Source organism: Tachyglossus aculeatus, chromosome 10 (assembly GCF_015852505.1).
Source record: "Tachyglossus aculeatus isolate mTacAcu1 chromosome 10, mTacAcu1.pri, whole genome shotgun sequence".
NCBI classification, from domain to species: Eukaryota; Metazoa; Chordata; class Mammalia; order Monotremata; family Tachyglossidae; genus Tachyglossus; species Tachyglossus aculeatus.
The window spans coordinates 51,221,086-51,238,982 of NC_052075.1; the positions used below are offsets into that span (position 1 = coordinate 51,221,086).

Genomic DNA, 17,897 nt, shown 5'->3' on the forward strand with positions numbered 1-17,897 from the left:
AGTGCCCCCCAACCCCTCTCCTGGACCTGGTTCCTGCTCCAACAGTGCTTGGACGGAACCGCGTCCCCGAACCCCCGATCCTAGCTCCAGAACCAGTTCCGGCACCAGTACCAGCCCACCATGGCCTCGTCCCAGATCCGACAGAACTACGACCGGGAGTGTGAGGCCGCGCTGAACCGGATGGTCAACCTGGAGCTCTACGCCAGCTACGTCTACCTGTCCATGGTGAGTTAATTATAAGAATACTCAATTGTGGGATTTATTAAGAGCTTACTATGTGCCGAGCACCGTGCTAAGCGCTGGGGTGGATACAAGCAATTGGGGTTGGACGCACGTGGGGCTCACAGTCACAGTCCCATTTTTACAGATGAGGTAACCAGGCACGGTGAAGTGACTTGCCCAGGGTCACACAGCAGGCATGTGGCATACTTAGGCATGCTTAGAGAAGCAGCATGGCTCAGTGGAAAGAGCCCGGGCTTTGGAGTTAGAGGTCATGGGTTCAAATCCCGCCTCCGCCAATTGTCAGCTGGGTGACTTTGGGCAAGTCACTTCACTTCTCTGGGCCTCAGTTCCCTCATCTGTAAAATGGGGATTGACGGTGAGCCCCCCGTGGTACAACCTGATCACCTTGTAGCCTCCCCAGCGCTTAGAACAGTACTTTGCACATAGTAAGCACTTAACAAATGCCATCATTATGTGGCAGAGGCGGGATTAGAGGCTCGTGCTCTAGGCACTAGACCACGCTGCTCTTCCCCTCTGCTCTCCACTTTCCCCCAGCACACATCCACCACCAGCAGGGTCTTCTCACTGAATCCTAATGCCCATCTTTGCCGCCCAGCCTTTTGTCTCCATCCTCGCTTGACTTCCTCCGCTTTCCCGGCCCTGGGAACCTCACTCCGGTTTGTCTTCTTCCTCTTCAGCCTCAGTCGTCCCAATTTCCCGCCCCCCAACTCCTCCGTGACTCAGTTCCTCCCAGACCGCTCTTCCTCCTTTCTGTTCCCCCTCCCTCATCTTTCTCGTGCTGGTGCTGGGGGGAGGGTGCCCCTTTTCCCCTCGCCAGCTCGTCCCCAGCCCTTGTGGAGCGGGAAGGGTTTGAAGGTGTTCTCTCCTCCCAGGGCAGCTACTTTGATCAGGACGACGTGGCCCTGCATCATGTGTCCGAGTTCTTCCTGGCCCAGTCTCACGAGGAGCGAGAACACGCCGAGCGGCTGCTGCGCTACCAGAACCAGCGTGGGGGCCGCATACTCCTGCAAGACGTGCGGGTGAGTCCGGGGGGGCCTGAGCCCCGCACCCCCAAGAGGAGGGTGGGGAGGGAGAGATGGGCACTGCCCTTGCCAGATGGGAAGGGGAGGGGGCCAGGTGACCTTCAGACACCCGGGCCCTCGGGCATTGACCGGCCCGCTGGGCTGTGCCTGCCCTTTGACCACCCCCCTCGCCCGCCATTGGCGCCTCCGCGATCCTGAAGCGTGTGTGTCGGGCCCCCAGAAACCAGAGCAGGACTCGTGGGGCTCGGTGCTGGAGGCGATGCAGGCGGCCCTGGCTTTGGAGAAGACGGTGAACCAGGCCCTGCTGGACTTGCACGCGCTGGCCACCGCCAAGGCTGACCCTCATGTGAGTGACACTCCAGTGGGACCCTTCCCCAGATCCCAGGCCCAACAGTGACCTCTCCAACGATGACCTGAGATCCTGGCCTCGACCGTTTCCCTTTCCGCCCACCCCGCCACAGCCGATCCTCAATCTAGGGCTCCCGTGGTCCCTCTGTTTGACCTAACTTCCCCTGCCTTCCGCCCCTCCAGCTCTGTGATCTGCTGGAATCCCACTACCTGGCCGAGCAGGTGGAGGCCATCAAGAAGCTCAGCGACCACGTCACCAATCTCACCCGGCTGGGGCCCGGCTTGGGCGAATTCCTCTTCGACAAGCACAGCCTGAGCAGCTGAGCGGCCAATCTGGGGCAGGGACAGGGGGCGAGGGGCTGGCTCCCTTCCTCTTTCCCCCTTCAATAAAGGGTGTTTTTGCCTTGCCCCACCTCTGTATGTGTGTGTGTGTGTGTGTGTGTGTGTGTGTGTGTGTGTGTGTGTGTATTATCTATATCCTGACTCCCCACACTGCTCTAGCAAACATATTGGATAACAACAGTGGCCCTTATCCAGGATGGACCATGACCAAAGCAAAACTGGCATTTCTCCAGGGTCAGGGATAGACGGTCCATTCATTCATTCATTCATTCAATCATATTTAAAGAGTGCTTACTGTGTGCAGAGCACTGTACTAAGCACTTGAGAAACTACAATACACTAATAGACACATTCCCTGCCCACAACGAACTTACAGTCTAGAAATTCCCCACTAGCATTTCTTTTATGGTACTTAAGCGCTTACCACGTGCCAGGCACAATACGAAGCAGCGTGGCTCAGTGGAAAGAGCCCGGGCTTTGGAGTCAGAGGTCATGGGTTCAAATCCTGGCTCTGCCAACTGTCAGCTGTGTGACTTTGGGCAAGTCGCTTCACTTCTCAGTGCCTCTGTTAGCTCATCTGTAAAATGGGGATTAAGACTGAGCCCCCAGTGGGACAACCTGATCACCTTGTAACCTCCCCAGCGCTTAGAACAGTGCTTTGCACATAGTAAGCGCTTAACAAATACCATCATTATTATTACTAAGCACTTGGGCAGATACAAGCTAATCAAGTTGGACACAGTCCATGTCCCATGTGGGGCTCTCAGTCTTAATCTCTGTTTTACAGAGGGACAGAGGAATGAAGTGACTTGCCCAAGGTCACATAGACCAGGGGCAGAGCTGGGATTAGAACCCAGATCCTCCTGACTTCCAGGCCCAAGCTCTAGCCACTAGGCTATGCTGCTTTGGAGGAAGGCGGTAGTAGTAGTAATAATACTAAGTACCCCACTGGGTGCAAGGAAGGGTAATAAATACTGGGATAAAAATACATGTGAAAATGGCCGGGTCCTCCGCCCTCCCGGGTTTTATAATCTTAAAAATAAATAGAAACACGAACATCAGCCAAGGAAACTGATAAAAACAACAAGGGCAACAGGGCACGGGAGGCAGAAGAGCTGTTGATTCATTCATGGATTCATTCATTAGATTGTATTCATTGAGCGTTTACCGTGTGCAGAGCACTGTACTAAGCACTTGGAAAGTACAATTTGGCAACAGACAATCCCTACCCAACAACGGGCTCACAGTCTAGGAAGGTGAGACAAACAATAAAAACAAAACAAGTTCAGAGTCCAATAGTCACAAGAGTCACAGTTTCACAACTTTCTGAAATTCCTGCGGGAGGCTGGGCGTCCATTCCAACGTGATACTGGGGCAGAGGACAGTGGGCATCCACGTGATTCTTCTGTGTAGGCATCTGGCTTTCCTAACAAAAATAATCCCTGCTACCTCCATTTCTTAATAATAATGGTGGAATTAGTAGCGCTTACGTTCTAAATGCTGACGTAGATAGATCATTAGGTTGGACACAGTCCCTATTCATTCATTCATTTCATTCAATCGTATTTATTGAACGCTTACTGTGTGCAGAGCACCGTACTAAGCGCTTGGGAAGTACAAGTTGGCAACATAGAGAGACGGTCCCTACCCAACAGTGGGCTCACAGTCTAGAAGGGGTAAGGAGAGCAGAAAACGAAGCCTCATTTTACAGATAAGGAAACTGAGGGCCGGAGAAGTTGTGATTTGCCCAAGGTCACCCAGAGCAGGATTAGAACCCAGGCCCTTTGATTTCCAGGTCTGTGCCAAACTACTCCTTCTCAGCAACCCGGCTGGCCCTCGTGTCCCTATTTTTGCTTTCCCCATTGCCCCCTTGCTCCAGAGGGACTCCGCTCCTTCCCCTGGGTTGCCCATTCATTTGGTTTTATTCCAGACAGTCTGGTTTTCAGCTCATCCGTTTCTTGTGGCTAGGGCTCTGAATGCCTTCATGTCCAATCAATTATTTTAAAGCACCCATCCTCCCTCCATCCTGTCTGGAGTTTTGGTTCCGGCCCCCGAGTTCTATGGGTCGGAAGGGATGCCTCCGCCGAGAGGCCGCAAAGCGGGCCGGACCATCGACCATCGCCCGGGACAGAGACCTGCTCGAGGACGCAGGGATCTCTCTGCCGAGCGACCTCAATCTGACCATCTTATCAGCCATCATCATCATCATTAATCGTATTTATTGAGTGCTTACCGTGTGCAGAGCACTGTACTAAGCGCTTGGGAAGTACAAGTTGGCAACATATAGAGACAGTCCCTACCCAACAGTGGGCTCACAGTCTAAAAGGGGGAGACAGAGAACAAAACCAAACATACTAACCATCGGAACCACCACCTACCTTCTGCCGGCCCATCAGGTCTCCAGCATTTCGTTCCATATCTGCTGTGGCCCAGAAGCGGCCATTTCTTCATCTTCTTTCTCTTTCCTCAATAAATACGATTGATTGATTGATTGATTCCCTGCAGTCGGGCCTGTTCCCTCAGGGATAACAAAGATGGGGGCAGCTGCCTAACCCCTAGGTGACAAAGGCCCAGATTTATACTTTACATATCAACAGCGGCCTGTCTTTACACCAACTTGGCCTGTTTTCTCCTATTCTCTGGTCTCTTCACTCTCAGGGACCAAGGACAATTCAACCATCTCCTCAGGATATCACCGGATTAAGTTGCTTTTACCTCAACTAAACTTCACCCACCCCACTGTGACCCTTCAATCCCCTCCCTCCAGCCAGCCCATCCCAGTCCCATCACACACAGAAATCAATCGTATTTATTGAGCGCTTACTGTGTGCAGAGCACTGTACTAAGCACTTGGGAAGTACAAGATGGCAGCATATAGAGACAGTCCCTACCCAACAGTGGGCTCACAGTCTAAAAGGGGGAGACAGAGAACAAAACCAAACATACTAACAAAATAAAATAAATAGAATAGATATGTACAAGTAAAACAAATAGAGTAATAAATATGTACAAACATATACACAGGTGCTGTGGGGAAGGAAAGGAGGTAAGATATGGGGGAATGGAGAAACCCAATGACCGCCAGGCCCTGGGGAACCTCGTTTTGCTCCCCATTTTATACCACTTTACACCCCCTACCCCCTCTGCCACCCACCCCTTCCACCCCTCCCCATCATTCATTCAATCTTATTTCTTGAGCGCTTACTGTGTGCAGAACACCGTACTAAGCGCTTGGGAGAGTACGATACCACAATGAACAGACACATTCCCTGCCCACAGTGAGTTTACGGTCTAGAGCTGGGGAGACAGACATTAATATAAATAAATAAATTACAGATGTGTACGCAAGTGCTGTGGGGCTAGGAGAGGGGAAGAACAAAGGAAGCAAATGAGGGACCTAGAAGGAAGAGGGAGAAGAGGAAATAAGGGCTTAATCTGGGGAGGCCCCTTGGAGGAGATGGGCCTTCAATAAGCCTTTGAAGTGGGGGAGAGTGAATGTCTGTTTGATTTGAGGAGGGAGGGCGTTCCAGGTCAGAGGCCTGGACGTGGGCGAGGGGTCAGCGGTGAGTTAGATGATGATGATGATGGCATTTATTAAGCGCTTACTATGTGCAAAGCACTGTTCTAAGCGCTGGGGAGTTTACAAGGTGATCAGGTTGTCCCATGGGAGGCTCACAGTCTTAATCCCCATTTTACAGATGAGGGAACTGAGGCCCAGAGAAGTGAAGTGACTTGCCCAAAGTCACACAGCTGACAACTGGCAGAGCCGGGATTTGAACCCATGAACTCTGACTCCAAAGCCCGTGCTCTTTCCAGTGAGCCACGCTGGAGGCCCAGTGAGAAGGTCGGCAACAGAGGATTAAAATGCGCGGGCTGGATCGTATGTAGTAAGAGAGTAGAGAGGTGAGGTAGGAGGAGGCAAGGTGATTGAGTGCTTTAAAGCCAATAGTGAGGAGTTTTTGCCTATCTCCCCCATACACTGTAAGCTCCTTGTGGGCAGGGTTCTTGACTACCAACTCTGCGCATAGTAAGGGTTCAGGAAATACCATTGATTGTTAGTTGGGTTGAGGCCCCATGCGATCAGCAGCCGGGGTGGAGGGAGGAGAGAAGACTCCGGGTTCAGAAACCAGAAGTGGAGACTTGGACCTCTCCCAGAAGTTAATTCTGCTCTCTGTCCCACCCCTCTTCTTCCCGTTTCCCTCGAGACCTGGGGTCAAGTCAGTAACGCAGGGTTTAGGGTTAAACTGAGGCATGTCTCTCAGCGGGGGCCGGCGAGTGGTAATAGTCAATCGTATTTATAATAATAAGATTTTTAGACTGAGCCCACTGTTGGGTAGGGACTATATATGTTGCCAATTTGTACTTCCCAAGCGCTTAGTACAGTGCTCTGCACATAGTAAGCGCTCAATAAATACGATTGATGATGATAAGTAAATAATTACGCTATTTGTTAAGCGCTTACTATGTGTCAGGCACTGTATTAGGCGCTGGGGTGGATACAAGCCCCAGAATGAGCCCCCTCCTTCCTCTCCCCCTCCTCTCCTTCCCCTCCCCGCAGCACCTGTACATATGCTTGTACATATTTATTACTCTATTTTACTTGTACTTATTTACTATTCTATTTATTTTATTTTGTTAATATGTTTTGTTTTGTTGTCTGTCTCCCCCTTCTAGACTGTGAGCCCGCTGTTGGGTAGGGACCGTCACTATATGTGGCCAACTTTGTACTCCCCAAGCGCTTAGTATAGTGCTCTGCATACAGTAAACGCTCAATAAATACAATTGAATGAATGAATGAATACAAACAAATTAGGTTGGCCACGGTCCCTGTCCCCCCTGGGCTCATAGTCTCAATCCCCATTTTACAGTTGAGGTAACTGAGGTACAGAGAAGTTTAGTGCCTTGCCTGAGATCACACAGCAGAGAAGTGGCAGCAGAATTAGAACCCATGACCTTCCGACTCCCAGACCTGTGCTCTATCCTCGACACCACGCTGCTTTTCATGCTTTATTGAGCGCTTACTGTGTGCAAAGCACTGTCCTGAGCGCTTGGGAGGGTACAATATAACAGACACGTTCCCTGGCCACAACAGTAATAATAATATAATAATAATGATGACATTTTTTAAGTGCTTACTACGTGCAAAGCACTGTTCTAAGCGCTGGGGAGAATAGAAGGTGATCAGGTTGTCCCACTTGGGGCTCACAGTCTTCATCCCCATTTGACAGATGAGGGAACTGAGGCACAGAGAAGTCAAGTGACTTGCCCATAGTCACACGGCTGACAAGTGGCTGAGCCAGGATTTGATTGAGAAGCAGCGTGGCTCAGTGGAAAGAGCCGGGGCTTTGGAGTCAGAGGTCATGGGTTCAAATCCCGGCTCCGCCACTTGTCAGCTGTGTGACTTTGGGCAAGTCACTTTGCTTCTCTGGGCCTCAGTTCCCTCATCTGTAAAATGGGGATGAAGACTGTGAGCCCCACGTGGGACAACCTGATCACCTTGTATCTATCCCAGCGCTTAGAACAGTGCTTGGCACATAGTAAGCGCTTAACAAATACCAACATTATTATTATTATTATTTGAACCCATGACCAGTATTTACAAAGCGCCTTCTGGGTGCAGAGCACTGTACTAAGCGAGGATCAGAAGCAGCGTGGCTCAGTGGAAAAGAGCCCCGGCTTTGGAGTCAGAGGTCATGGGTTCGAATCCCACTCTGCCACATGTCTGCTGTGTGACCTTGGGCAAGTCACTTAACTTCTCTGAGCCTCAGTTACCTCATCTGTAAAATGGGGATTAAGACTGTGAGCCCCAAGTGGGACAACCTGATCACCTTGTATCCCCCCCAGCGCTTAGAACAGTGCTCTGCGCATAGTAAACGCTTAACAAACGGAGAAGCAGCGTGGCTCAGTGGGAAGAGCCCGGGCTTGGGAGTCAGAGGTCACGGGTTCGAATCCCGGCTCCGCCACTTGTCAGCTGTGTGACTTTGGGCAAGTCACTTAACCTCTCTGTGCCTCAGTTACCTCACCTGTCAAATGGGGATGAAAACCGCGAGCCCCCCGTGGGACAACCTGATCACCTTGGAACCTCCCCAGCGCTTAGAACAGGGCTTTGCACATAGTAAGCGCTTAATAAATGCCAATTAAAAAAATGTCATTATTATTATTAGGCCTGGCCCCGAGGCAAGGTGCTAGTTAGGATGGGGAGAGGGAAAGGGGCCCTGGGGTCCTTAGTTTCCAGAGGGAAAGTTGGGATTAAGAGCTGGGGCACACTAAAATACACAGCTGCCCTTTTTTCTAGTCTAACCCTGCTCCTCCTTCTTGTCTTTCCTCCCTTCCCCCCGCACCCCAGACTGGTCTGAACCGGATGACTGTGGCCTGCTCCAGCCCTGTGTGAGCTCAGCTGCTCTGCAGCAGGGGGAGGGGGGAGAAAGGGGCAGAACAAAGTCTTCCCACCCACTCACCCCAGCCCCCTTATTCTTCCTAACTGCCACCCCCACGCTCCCACATTGAATTCCCAGGCCTCCATATCCCAATTCCCACCTTCATGCCTCTTTCCTTCCCTGCTGCTCCCTTTAATTCCCTCCCTTTCTTTTGAACTCCCTACTCCATCATACCCCCCTAGTCTTCCCTGCCGGTCGAAGAGACCACAATCTCCTCTGTGAGCACCACGCGCACCCCAACTTGGGGTGACGTAGTGGAAAAATCTTGGGCCTGGGAGCCAGAAGATTCTGGATTCTCTGCCACTTGCCTGCTGGGTGATCTTCATCAATCAATCAATTGTATTTATTGAGCGCTTACTGTGTGCAGAGCACTGGACTAAGCGCTTGGGAAGTACAAGTTGGCAACATATAGAGACAGTCCCTACCCAACAGTGGGCTCACAGTCTAAAAGGGGAGACAGAGAACAAAACCAAACATACATCATCATTATCGTATTTATTGAGCGCTTACTGTGTGCAGAGCACTGGACTAAGCGCTTGGGAAGTACAAGTTGGCAACATATAGAGACAGTCCCTACCCAACAGTGGGCTAACAGTCTAAAAGGGGAGATAAAGAACAAAACCAAACATACATCATCATCATCGTATTTATTGAGCGCTGTGTGCAGAGCACTGTACTAAGCGCTTGGGAAGTACAAGTTGGCAACACATAGAGACAGTCCCTACCCAATAGTGGGCTCACAGTCTAAAAGTGATCTTGGGCAAGTCACTTCGCTTCTCAGTTTCCCCAACTCTAAAATGGGGACTCAATACCTCAATAATAATAATAATGGTATTTGTTAAGCGCTTACCACGTGCAAAGCACTGTTCTAAGCGCCGGGGGGGGGGGATATACAAGGTGATGAGGTTGTCTCAAGTGGGGCTTACAGTCTTAATCCCCATTTTACAGATGAGGTAACTGAGGCACAGAGAAGTTAAGTGGCTTGCCCAAGGTCACACAGCTGACAAGTGGTGGAGCAGGGATTCTTACTCCTACTTAGACTGTGAGGCTCCTGTTTGGCGAGGGACTGTGTTCCACCTTTTTTTTTTTTTTTTGGTAATGTTATTTGTTAATTACTTATCTACCCCAGCACTGTACTAAGTGCTGGGGTAGATACAAGATAGATTGGACACAGTCCATGTCCCACATATGACTCACCATCTTAATACCCATTTTAAAGATAAAGGAACTACAGCACTGAGAAGTTAAGTGACTTTCCCAAGGTCACTTGGCAGTCACACGGCAGAGCCGGAATCGGAACCCAGGTCCTTCTGACTTGCTCAGCCCACTTGGCCGCACTACAGCGTGGCTCAGTAGAAAAAGCTCGGGCTTTGGAGTCAGAGGTCATGGGTTCAAATCCCAGCTCCGCCACTTGTCAGCTGTGTGACTTTGGGCGAGTCACATCCCTTCTCTGGGCCTCAGTTCCCTCATCTGGAAAATGGGGATTAAGTCTGTGAGCCCTACGTGGGACAACTTGATTACCTTGTATCTACCCCAGCGCTTAGAACAGTGCTTTGCACATAGTAAGTGCTTAATAAATGCCATTATTATTATTATTACTTTTCAACCCGATTAACTTGGATCTACCCCTGTGCTTAGAACTGCGCTTGACCCATGGTAAATGCTTAGCAAATATTATTATTATCATCTCGGCACCTTCTCCCCTAGCTGACCTCAGTGTGACTCAGCAGCTTTGACAGTATCTTAAAAACTGTTATTTTGTTTCCCAGGCCCTGGCCTTCCCCCTCCTTTTACAGTGGGGGACCCCCCCCCCCAACCCCGTGGGTCAGTGAGTGCATCAGAACCAGTCTTCATGTCCCCCTCCCCAAGCCCCCCACACTAAATAGGGGTGTGATCTGCACACAGGCTTAACGCTTACTGATTCCATCTTAATTACTGTATCAGCCTCCTTCCTGGCCTCCCTGCCTCTCTTCACTCCAGTCCATGCTTCCCTCTGCTGCCCGGATCATTTTTCTACAAAAGCATTCAGGCCACGTTTCCCCATGCCTCAAGAACCTCCGGTGGTTGCCACCCACCTCCGCATCGAGCAGAATCTCCTCACCGTCGGCTTTAAAGCACTCAGTGGCTCAGTGGCAAGAGCAGGGGCTTTGGAGTCGGAGGTCATGGGTTCAAATTCCGGCTCTGCCAATTGTCAGCTGTGTGACTTTGGGCAAGTCGCTTCACTTCTCTGGGCCTCAGTTCCCTCATCTCTAAAATGGGATGAAGACTGTGAGCCCCCCGTGGGACAATCTGATCACCTTGTAACCCCCCCCCCCCCAGCGCTTAGAACAGTGCTTTGCACATAGTAAGCGCTTAATAAATGCCATCATTATTATTGTTATTATTATTATTATTTCTACATCACCTCATTATTCTTCTACTACAACCCAGCCCAAACACTTTGGCTCCCTAATGCCAACGTTCCCACTGTACCTGATTTCATCTATCTCGATGCCAATCTCTGGCCCATGTCCTGCCTCTGGTCTGGAAGCCTCTCCCTCCTCATATTCATTCATTCATCCATATTTATTGAGCGCTTACTGTGTGTAGAGCACTGTACTAAGCGCTTGGGAAGTACAAGTCGGGAATATCCAACAATTACTCTTCCCCCTCTTCAAGGCCTTGTTGGAAAGCACATCTCTTCCAAGAGATTGTCCCCAACTAAGCTCTCTTTTCCTTTTCTTCCACTTCCTCCTGCGTCCCCCCGACTTGCTCCTTCTATTCATCCCCCCTCCTAGCCTAACACTTATGTACCTATCTGTAATTTTATTTATTATTGTTATTATTAATAATAATAATGGTATTTGTTAAGTGCTTACTATGTGCCAAGCACTGTTCTAAGTGCTGGGGTAGATACAAGGTAATCAGGTTGTCCCACGTGGGGCTCACAGTCTTAATCCCCATTTTACAGATGAAGGAACTGAGGCCCAGAGAAGTGAAATAGCTTTCCCAAGGCCACACAGCAGACAAGTGGTGGAGCCAGAATAGAACTCGTATCCTCTGACTCCCAAGCCTGTGCTCTTTCCACTAACCCACGCTGCCTTACACGTGCTGATGTCTGTCTCCCTACCTCTAGGCTGTAAACTTGTTGTGGGCAGGGAATGTCACTGTTTATTGTTGTATTGGACTTTCCTAAGTGCTTAATACAGTGCTCTGCACATAGTAAACTGCAGTAAATACGATTGAATGAATGAAGATGGAAAGGGGTGGAAGTGTATATAGCTATAATTCTATTTATCTATTCTGATGGTATTGACACCTGTCTACTTGTTTTGTGTCTGTCTGCCCCTTCTAGACTGTGAACCTGTTGTTGGGTAGGGACTGTCATTATCTGCTGCCAAATTGTACTTTCCAAGCGTTTAGTACAGTGCTCTGCACACAGTAAATGCTCAATAAATATGATCGAATGAATGAATGAAGGAGGTGATAGGGGTCCTTTGGGGCCCTTAGCCGTGGCCCCCACCTCAGCCTTTCCCCAATCTCCTAATCTTTCCAACTACACCCACCCTCATCCCTTCTTTTTTCACCCCCCCCAATCTCCCAGCACAATCCCCCCCTTTCTCCCATTCCCATTGGGGATGAAGACTTTGAGACCCCCGTGGGACAACCTGATCACCTTGTAACCTCCCCAGTGCTTAGAACAGTGCTTTACACATAGTCAGCGCTTAATAAATGTCACTATTATTATTAGACCGTAAACTCACTGTGGCCAGGGAATGCATCCGTCAACTGCGTGACTTTGGGCAAGTCACCTAACTTCCCTGGGCCTCGGTTCCCTCATCTGGAAAATGGGGATGAAGACTGTGAGCCCCGAATGGGACAATCTGATCACCTTGTAACCTCCCCAGCGCTTAGAACAGTGCTTTGCACCTAGTCAGCGCTTAATAAATGTCATTATTATTATTAGACTGTAAACTCACTGTGGCCAGGGAATGCATTCGTCAGCTGCGTGACTTTGGGCAAGTCACCTAACTTCTCTGGGCCTCAGTTCCCTCATCTGGAAAATGGGGATGAAGACTGTGAGCCCCGAATGGGACAATCTGATCACCTTGTATTAATTCCTTCATTCAATCATATTTATTAAGCGCTTACTGTGTGCAGAGCACTGTACTAAGCGCTTGGGAAGTACAAGTTGGCAACATATAGAGACGGTCCCTACCCAACAATGGGCTCACAGTCTAGAAGACTGGAACCTCCCCAGCGCTTAGAACAGTGCTTGGCACGTAGTAAGCGCTTAATAAATACCATCATCATCATCATTCTCGCCAGCCCCCTGCCTCCGGGCCTCTGGTGGTCAGCCGCAATCTCCCTCCAGCTGAGCTCAGCGTGACTCAGCAAGGGGGAGGGGAGAGGGAGAGGAGGGAGAGGAAGAGGAAGGAGAGCAGAGGAATCGAGCCCTCTCCCCCTCCCCTCCTGAGGCGTCCATCCCGCCGCCTGAGCTATTGTCTCAACGTAAATCTATTGTATATATGTATATATCAATCAATCAATCGTATTTATTGAGCGCTTACTGTGTGCAGAGCACTGTACTAAGCGCTTGGGAAGTACAAGCTGGCAACATATAGAGACAGTCCCTCCCCAACAGTGGGCTCACAGTCTAGAAGGGGGAGACAGAGAACAAAACCAAACATACTAACAAAATAAAATAAATAGAATAGATATGTACAAGTAAAATAGAGTAATAAACATGTACAATCAATCAATCGTATTTATTGAGCGCTTACTGTGTGCAGAGAGCACTGTACTAAGCGCTTGGGTAAGTCCAAGCTGGCAACATATACAGTCCCTACCCAACAGTGGGCTCACAGTCTAAACGGGGGAGACAGAGAACAAAACCAAACATACTAACAAAATAAAATGAATAGATATGTACAAGTAAAATAAATAGAGTAATAAACATGAACAATCAATCAATCGTATTTATTGTGTGATTACTGTGTGCAGAGCACTGTACTAAGCGTTGGGAAGTCCAAGCTGGCAACATATAGAGACAGTCCCTACTCAACAGTGGGCTCAGTCTCAAAGGGGGAGACAGAGAACAAAACCAAACATATTAACAAAATAAAATAATTAGAATAGATATGTCCAAGTAAAATAAATAAATAAATAGAGTAATAAATATGTACAATCAATCAATTAATCGTATTTATTGAGCGCTTACTGTGGGCAGAGCACTGCACTAAGCGCTTGGGAAGTACAAGCTGGCAACATATAGAGACAGTCCCTACCCAACAGTGGGCTCACAGTCTAAAAGAAACATATACAAACATATATACATATATACAGGTGCTGTGGGGATATATGTTTGTACATATTTATTACTCTATTTATTTTACTTGTACCTATCTATTCTATTTATTTTATTTTGTTTGTATGTTTGGTTTTGTGCAATGTCTCCCCCTTCTAGACTGTGAGCCCACTGTTGGGTAGGGACTGTCTCTTTATGCTGCCAGCTTGGACTTCCCAAGCGCTTAGTACAGTGCTCTGCCCACAGTAAGCGCTCAATAAATACGATTGATTGATTATTCTATTGATTTTCTTTTGTTAGTATGTTTGATTTTGTTCTCTGTCTCCCCCTTCTAGACTGTGAGCCCGCTGTTGGGTAGGGACTGTCTCTTTATGCTGCCAGCTTAGACTTCCCAAGCGCTTAGTACAGTGCTCTGCCCACAGTAAGCGCTCAATAAATACGATTGATTGATTATTCTATTGATTTTATTTTGTTAGTATGTTTGATTTTGTTCTCTGTCTCCCCCTTCTAGACTGTGAGCCCGCTGTTGGGTAGGGACTGTCTCTTTATGCTGCCAGCTTAGACTTCCCAAGCGCTTAGTACAGTGCTCTGCCCACAGTAAGCGCTCAATAAATACGATTGATTGATTATTCTATTGATTTTATTTTGTTAGTATGTTTGATTTTGTTCTCTGTCTCCCCCTTCTAGACTGTGAGCCCGCTGTTGGGTAGGGGCTGTCTCTATATGTTGCCAGCTTGGACTTCCCAAGCGCTTAGTACAGTGCTCTACCCACAGTAAGCGCTCAATAAATACAATTGATTGATTGACTGCCCGTGAGGCGATGGCGGGGCGGCCCCTAAGGCACGTGAAAGGCCCCCCCACCTCCCGCCTTTGGCGCGTGACTCCCTCCCTCCCTCCGCGCGCCCCCGCCCTTGCCCCGCCCCCTCGCCCTCCTGATTGGCCAGTCAAAGCCACACCCATTTATAGACAGCCCCGCCCACCTCTCCTGATTGGTCCATCAAGGCCACGCCCCCCGGGCAGCTCCTCTATAAAAGGCGAGGCCGCGGGCGCCTCCTTCCGGCCTGGTCCTGTGTCTTGCTTCAACAGTGTTTGAACGGAACGGATCCGGCGGCTCTTCTTTTTCCCACCCCATTCCCACCGCCCAGCAGAACCAGTTCATCGGGACCAGTTCCACCAATAGCCCGGCTATCCCGAGATTCCCCACCAGACCGCAACTGGGACCAGTTTCCTCTTCTTCCTTGTCGTTCTCTGCGATCATGACTTCCCAGATCCGCCAGAACTTCGCCCCCGAGGCCGAGGCCGGGGTCAACCGCCTGGTCAACCTGCACCTGCGGGCTTCGTATACCTACCTGAGCTTGGTGAGACCCCTTTTTCCTCCCCCAGAACCCCGCTTGCCTCATTCGTATTTATTGAGCGCTTACCGTGGGCAGAGCACTGTACTAAGCGCTTAGGAGAGTACAATAGAGCAATAAACAGACGCATTCCCTGCGCACGATGAGCTTATGGTCTAGACGGGGGAGACTGTAAGGGCGCTGTGGGCCGAGAATGTCTGTTATATTGTTGTGATGCGCTTAGTACACTGTCCTGTTCTCAAAAAATACGATTGAGTGTGCCCCTGCCCGCTGTTCTGTAGGGACCGTCTCTCTATGTTGCAAACTTGTACTTCCCAAGCGCTTAGTACAGTGCTTTGCACACAGTAAGCGCTGAATAAATACGATTGAATGAATGAATGACTCCCTTCCTAGGCCTCGTTGGTCTCTTTCCTTTCCTCCTCCCCATCGCCCCCACCCTACCTCTTTCCCCTCCCCACAGCACCTGTGTATGTATCTGTACAGCTTTATTACTCTCTTTATTTTACTTGTATATATTTACTATCCTATTGTGTTAAGGATATGCATCTACCTTGTATTAATTCTGATGACTTGACACCTGTCCCCATGTTTTGTCTTGTTGTATGTCTCCCCCTTCTAGACTGTGAGCCCGTTGTTGCGTAGGGACCGTCTCTATATGTTGCCAATGTGTATTTCCCAAACGCTTAGTGCAGTACCTTGCACACAGTAAGCGCTCAATAAATATGATTGAGTGAATGAGTGAATGGTGGCCCTCCCCCTGGCCTCGGAGTGGGCGCCCCTTCGTTAACTGCGCATGCTCCAGTCCCCGCCCTTTTGTGTTTACCAAAGTGGGAGCGAAGTCCCTGGGGTTGACCTCCTCGGGGAGGGGGGATAGGAGGAGTCAAAAGCCTCGCAGTGGGCAGGCCCATGGAAAGGGAGTCGTAATTTGGAGGGAAGGGTAGAGTGGAGGTGGGGGGAGAGCCCAAGCTGACCTTTAACCTCTGTTTCCCCCTCTAGGGCTACTACTTCGACCGGGATGATGTGGCCCTGGCCGGGGTCTCCCGCTTCTTCCGCGAGCAAGCGGAGGAGAAACGGGAGGGGGCCGAGCGTCTCCTCAAGCTCCAGAACCGCAGGGGCGGCCGGGCTGTGCTGCAGGATATCCAGGTGAGAGGGGAGGGGGTCTGCGCCCTATCATCACTCCTATTACAACTATGTTGTTTACGAAGAGCTTACTCTGTGCCTCACACCAAAGCAGATAAGAGATCCACCGTCATCCTTGCTCCACAAGGCTCAAGGGGCAGGGGGGACTCAAAACTGGGACTAGTTCCATACTGTTGCATCTTCTGAGGGGAGAATAATAATGATGGTATTCGTTGATCGCTTACAGTGCACGAAGCATTGTTCTAACCACTGGGGGATACAAGGTGATCAGGTTGTCCCACATGGGGCTCACAGTCTTAATCCCCATTTGACAGATGGGGTAAGTGAGGCACAGAGAAGTGACTCACCCAAAGTCACACAGCAGGCAAGTGGCAGAGCTGGGACTAGAACCCATGACCTCTGACTCCCAAGCTCAGGCACTCTTTTTACTGAGCCACGCTGCTTCTCGGTGGGGACAGCAGTCTGGTGATCCATATGCATCTAGTAACAATACTAGTATTAAGGACTGTGATGCCAAGTCCTGGGCTAGATGCAAGATAACTGGGCTGGACACACTCCCTGTCCCACATAGGGCTCACAGTCTTAATCACCATTTTACAGATGAGGGAATGGAGGCACAGAGAAGTGAAGTGACTTGCCCAAAGTATACAGCAGACAGGTGGTGAAATCAGAATTGGAACCCAAACCCTCTACCCACGAGATTTTGTTGCTTCTCCATGTAAACTCTTCCGTTTCATCTTCTCCACCCCCAGAAACCGGTCCAGGACGAGTGGGGCCGCAGCCTGGATGCCATGGAGGCTGCCCTGGCCCTGGAGAAGGGGCTGAACCAAGCTCTACTGGAGCTGCATGCTGTTGCGACAACTCACGCGGATCCCCATGTGAGTACTGAATGGCATTCTGGTCTCTTGGCCGGCCCTTGTTCTGCCTATGCCCTCTGACCTTTCCCCTTTACTTCCACTCAGCTCTGTGACTTCCTGGAGACCCATTTCCTGGAGTCAGAGGTCAAGACTCTGAAGATGCTGGGTGACCACGTGACCAACCTGCGTCGCCTGAAGGCTCCAGAGGAGGGTCTGGGAGAATACCTGTTCGAGAGACTCACCCTCAAACACGACTGAAGGAGCAGGAGGTGGTTGTACTGCTGTTGCCACTGCCCCCTCAGGCACCTGGTTCCCTTCCCCAGCTGAGAAACAAAGTGCATTGAATAAAGCTACTGCCATCTCTGTGGTTTGGTGTGGTTGAAAGCTGATCTTAATTCTGTGAGCTAGTTGCTAAATGGGCCCGCTGGTAGCAGCTGAGAATGTCACAATATAAGTGGCAGGGAGGAGGAAGTATTTTTAAAAGAGTAAGCAAATTGATTTCAACAAGTTGGAGTGGGAGAGAGGGAAGTGTATCATGGCAAATGCCAGGGAGGAGGTGGGATGTAAGCCTGTTGTTGCTTAGGGACCATCTCTATGTTGCTGATTTGTGCTTCCCAAGCACTTAGTACCGTGCTCTGCACATAGTAAGCACTCAGGATTGAATGAATCTAAGGGAGAGAGGCTTTTTTTGTTTTTTTTTTTTTAAACTCTTAGTGGGTGGGGTTTTTTGTTTGAGGGAATGGTTTTTATCTTTCTCCCACGCTGCCCCCAGCCTCCCAGGGGTTGTTGGAGAAGCAGACTTTGGGCTGGGGTTGGTGAGAGAGGAGGCCCCAGGTTTCAAAGGCCCATTGCACTATTTCCACTGTTTA

At 49.8% G+C, this 17,897-nt stretch overlaps 2 protein-coding genes across 2 annotated transcripts; both read left to right on the forward strand.

The window, feature by feature from the left end:
- The first annotated feature begins 7 nt into the window (after positions 1–7).
- On the forward strand, positions 8–2,021 carry LOC119933106 (ferritin heavy chain B-like). The gene is made up of 4 exons (XM_038752404.1): positions 8–225; positions 1,116–1,262; positions 1,486–1,611; positions 1,797–2,021. The coding sequence occupies exons 1-4, from the start codon at positions 121–123 to the stop codon at positions 1,935–1,937; spliced, it is 519 nt and encodes a 172-aa protein (XP_038608332.1). The 5' UTR covers positions 8–120; the 3' UTR covers positions 1,938–2,021.
- Positions 2,022–14,738: 12,717 nt separating this feature from the next.
- FTL (ferritin light chain) lies at positions 14,739–17,395 on the forward strand. The gene is made up of 4 exons (XM_038753093.1): positions 14,739–15,037; positions 16,028–16,174; positions 16,924–17,049; positions 17,134–17,395. The coding sequence occupies exons 1-4, from the start codon at positions 14,936–14,938 to the stop codon at positions 17,284–17,286; spliced, it is 528 nt and encodes a 175-aa protein (XP_038609021.1). The 5' UTR covers positions 14,739–14,935; the 3' UTR covers positions 17,287–17,395.
- The last annotated feature ends 502 nt before the right edge of the window (positions 17,396–17,897 follow it).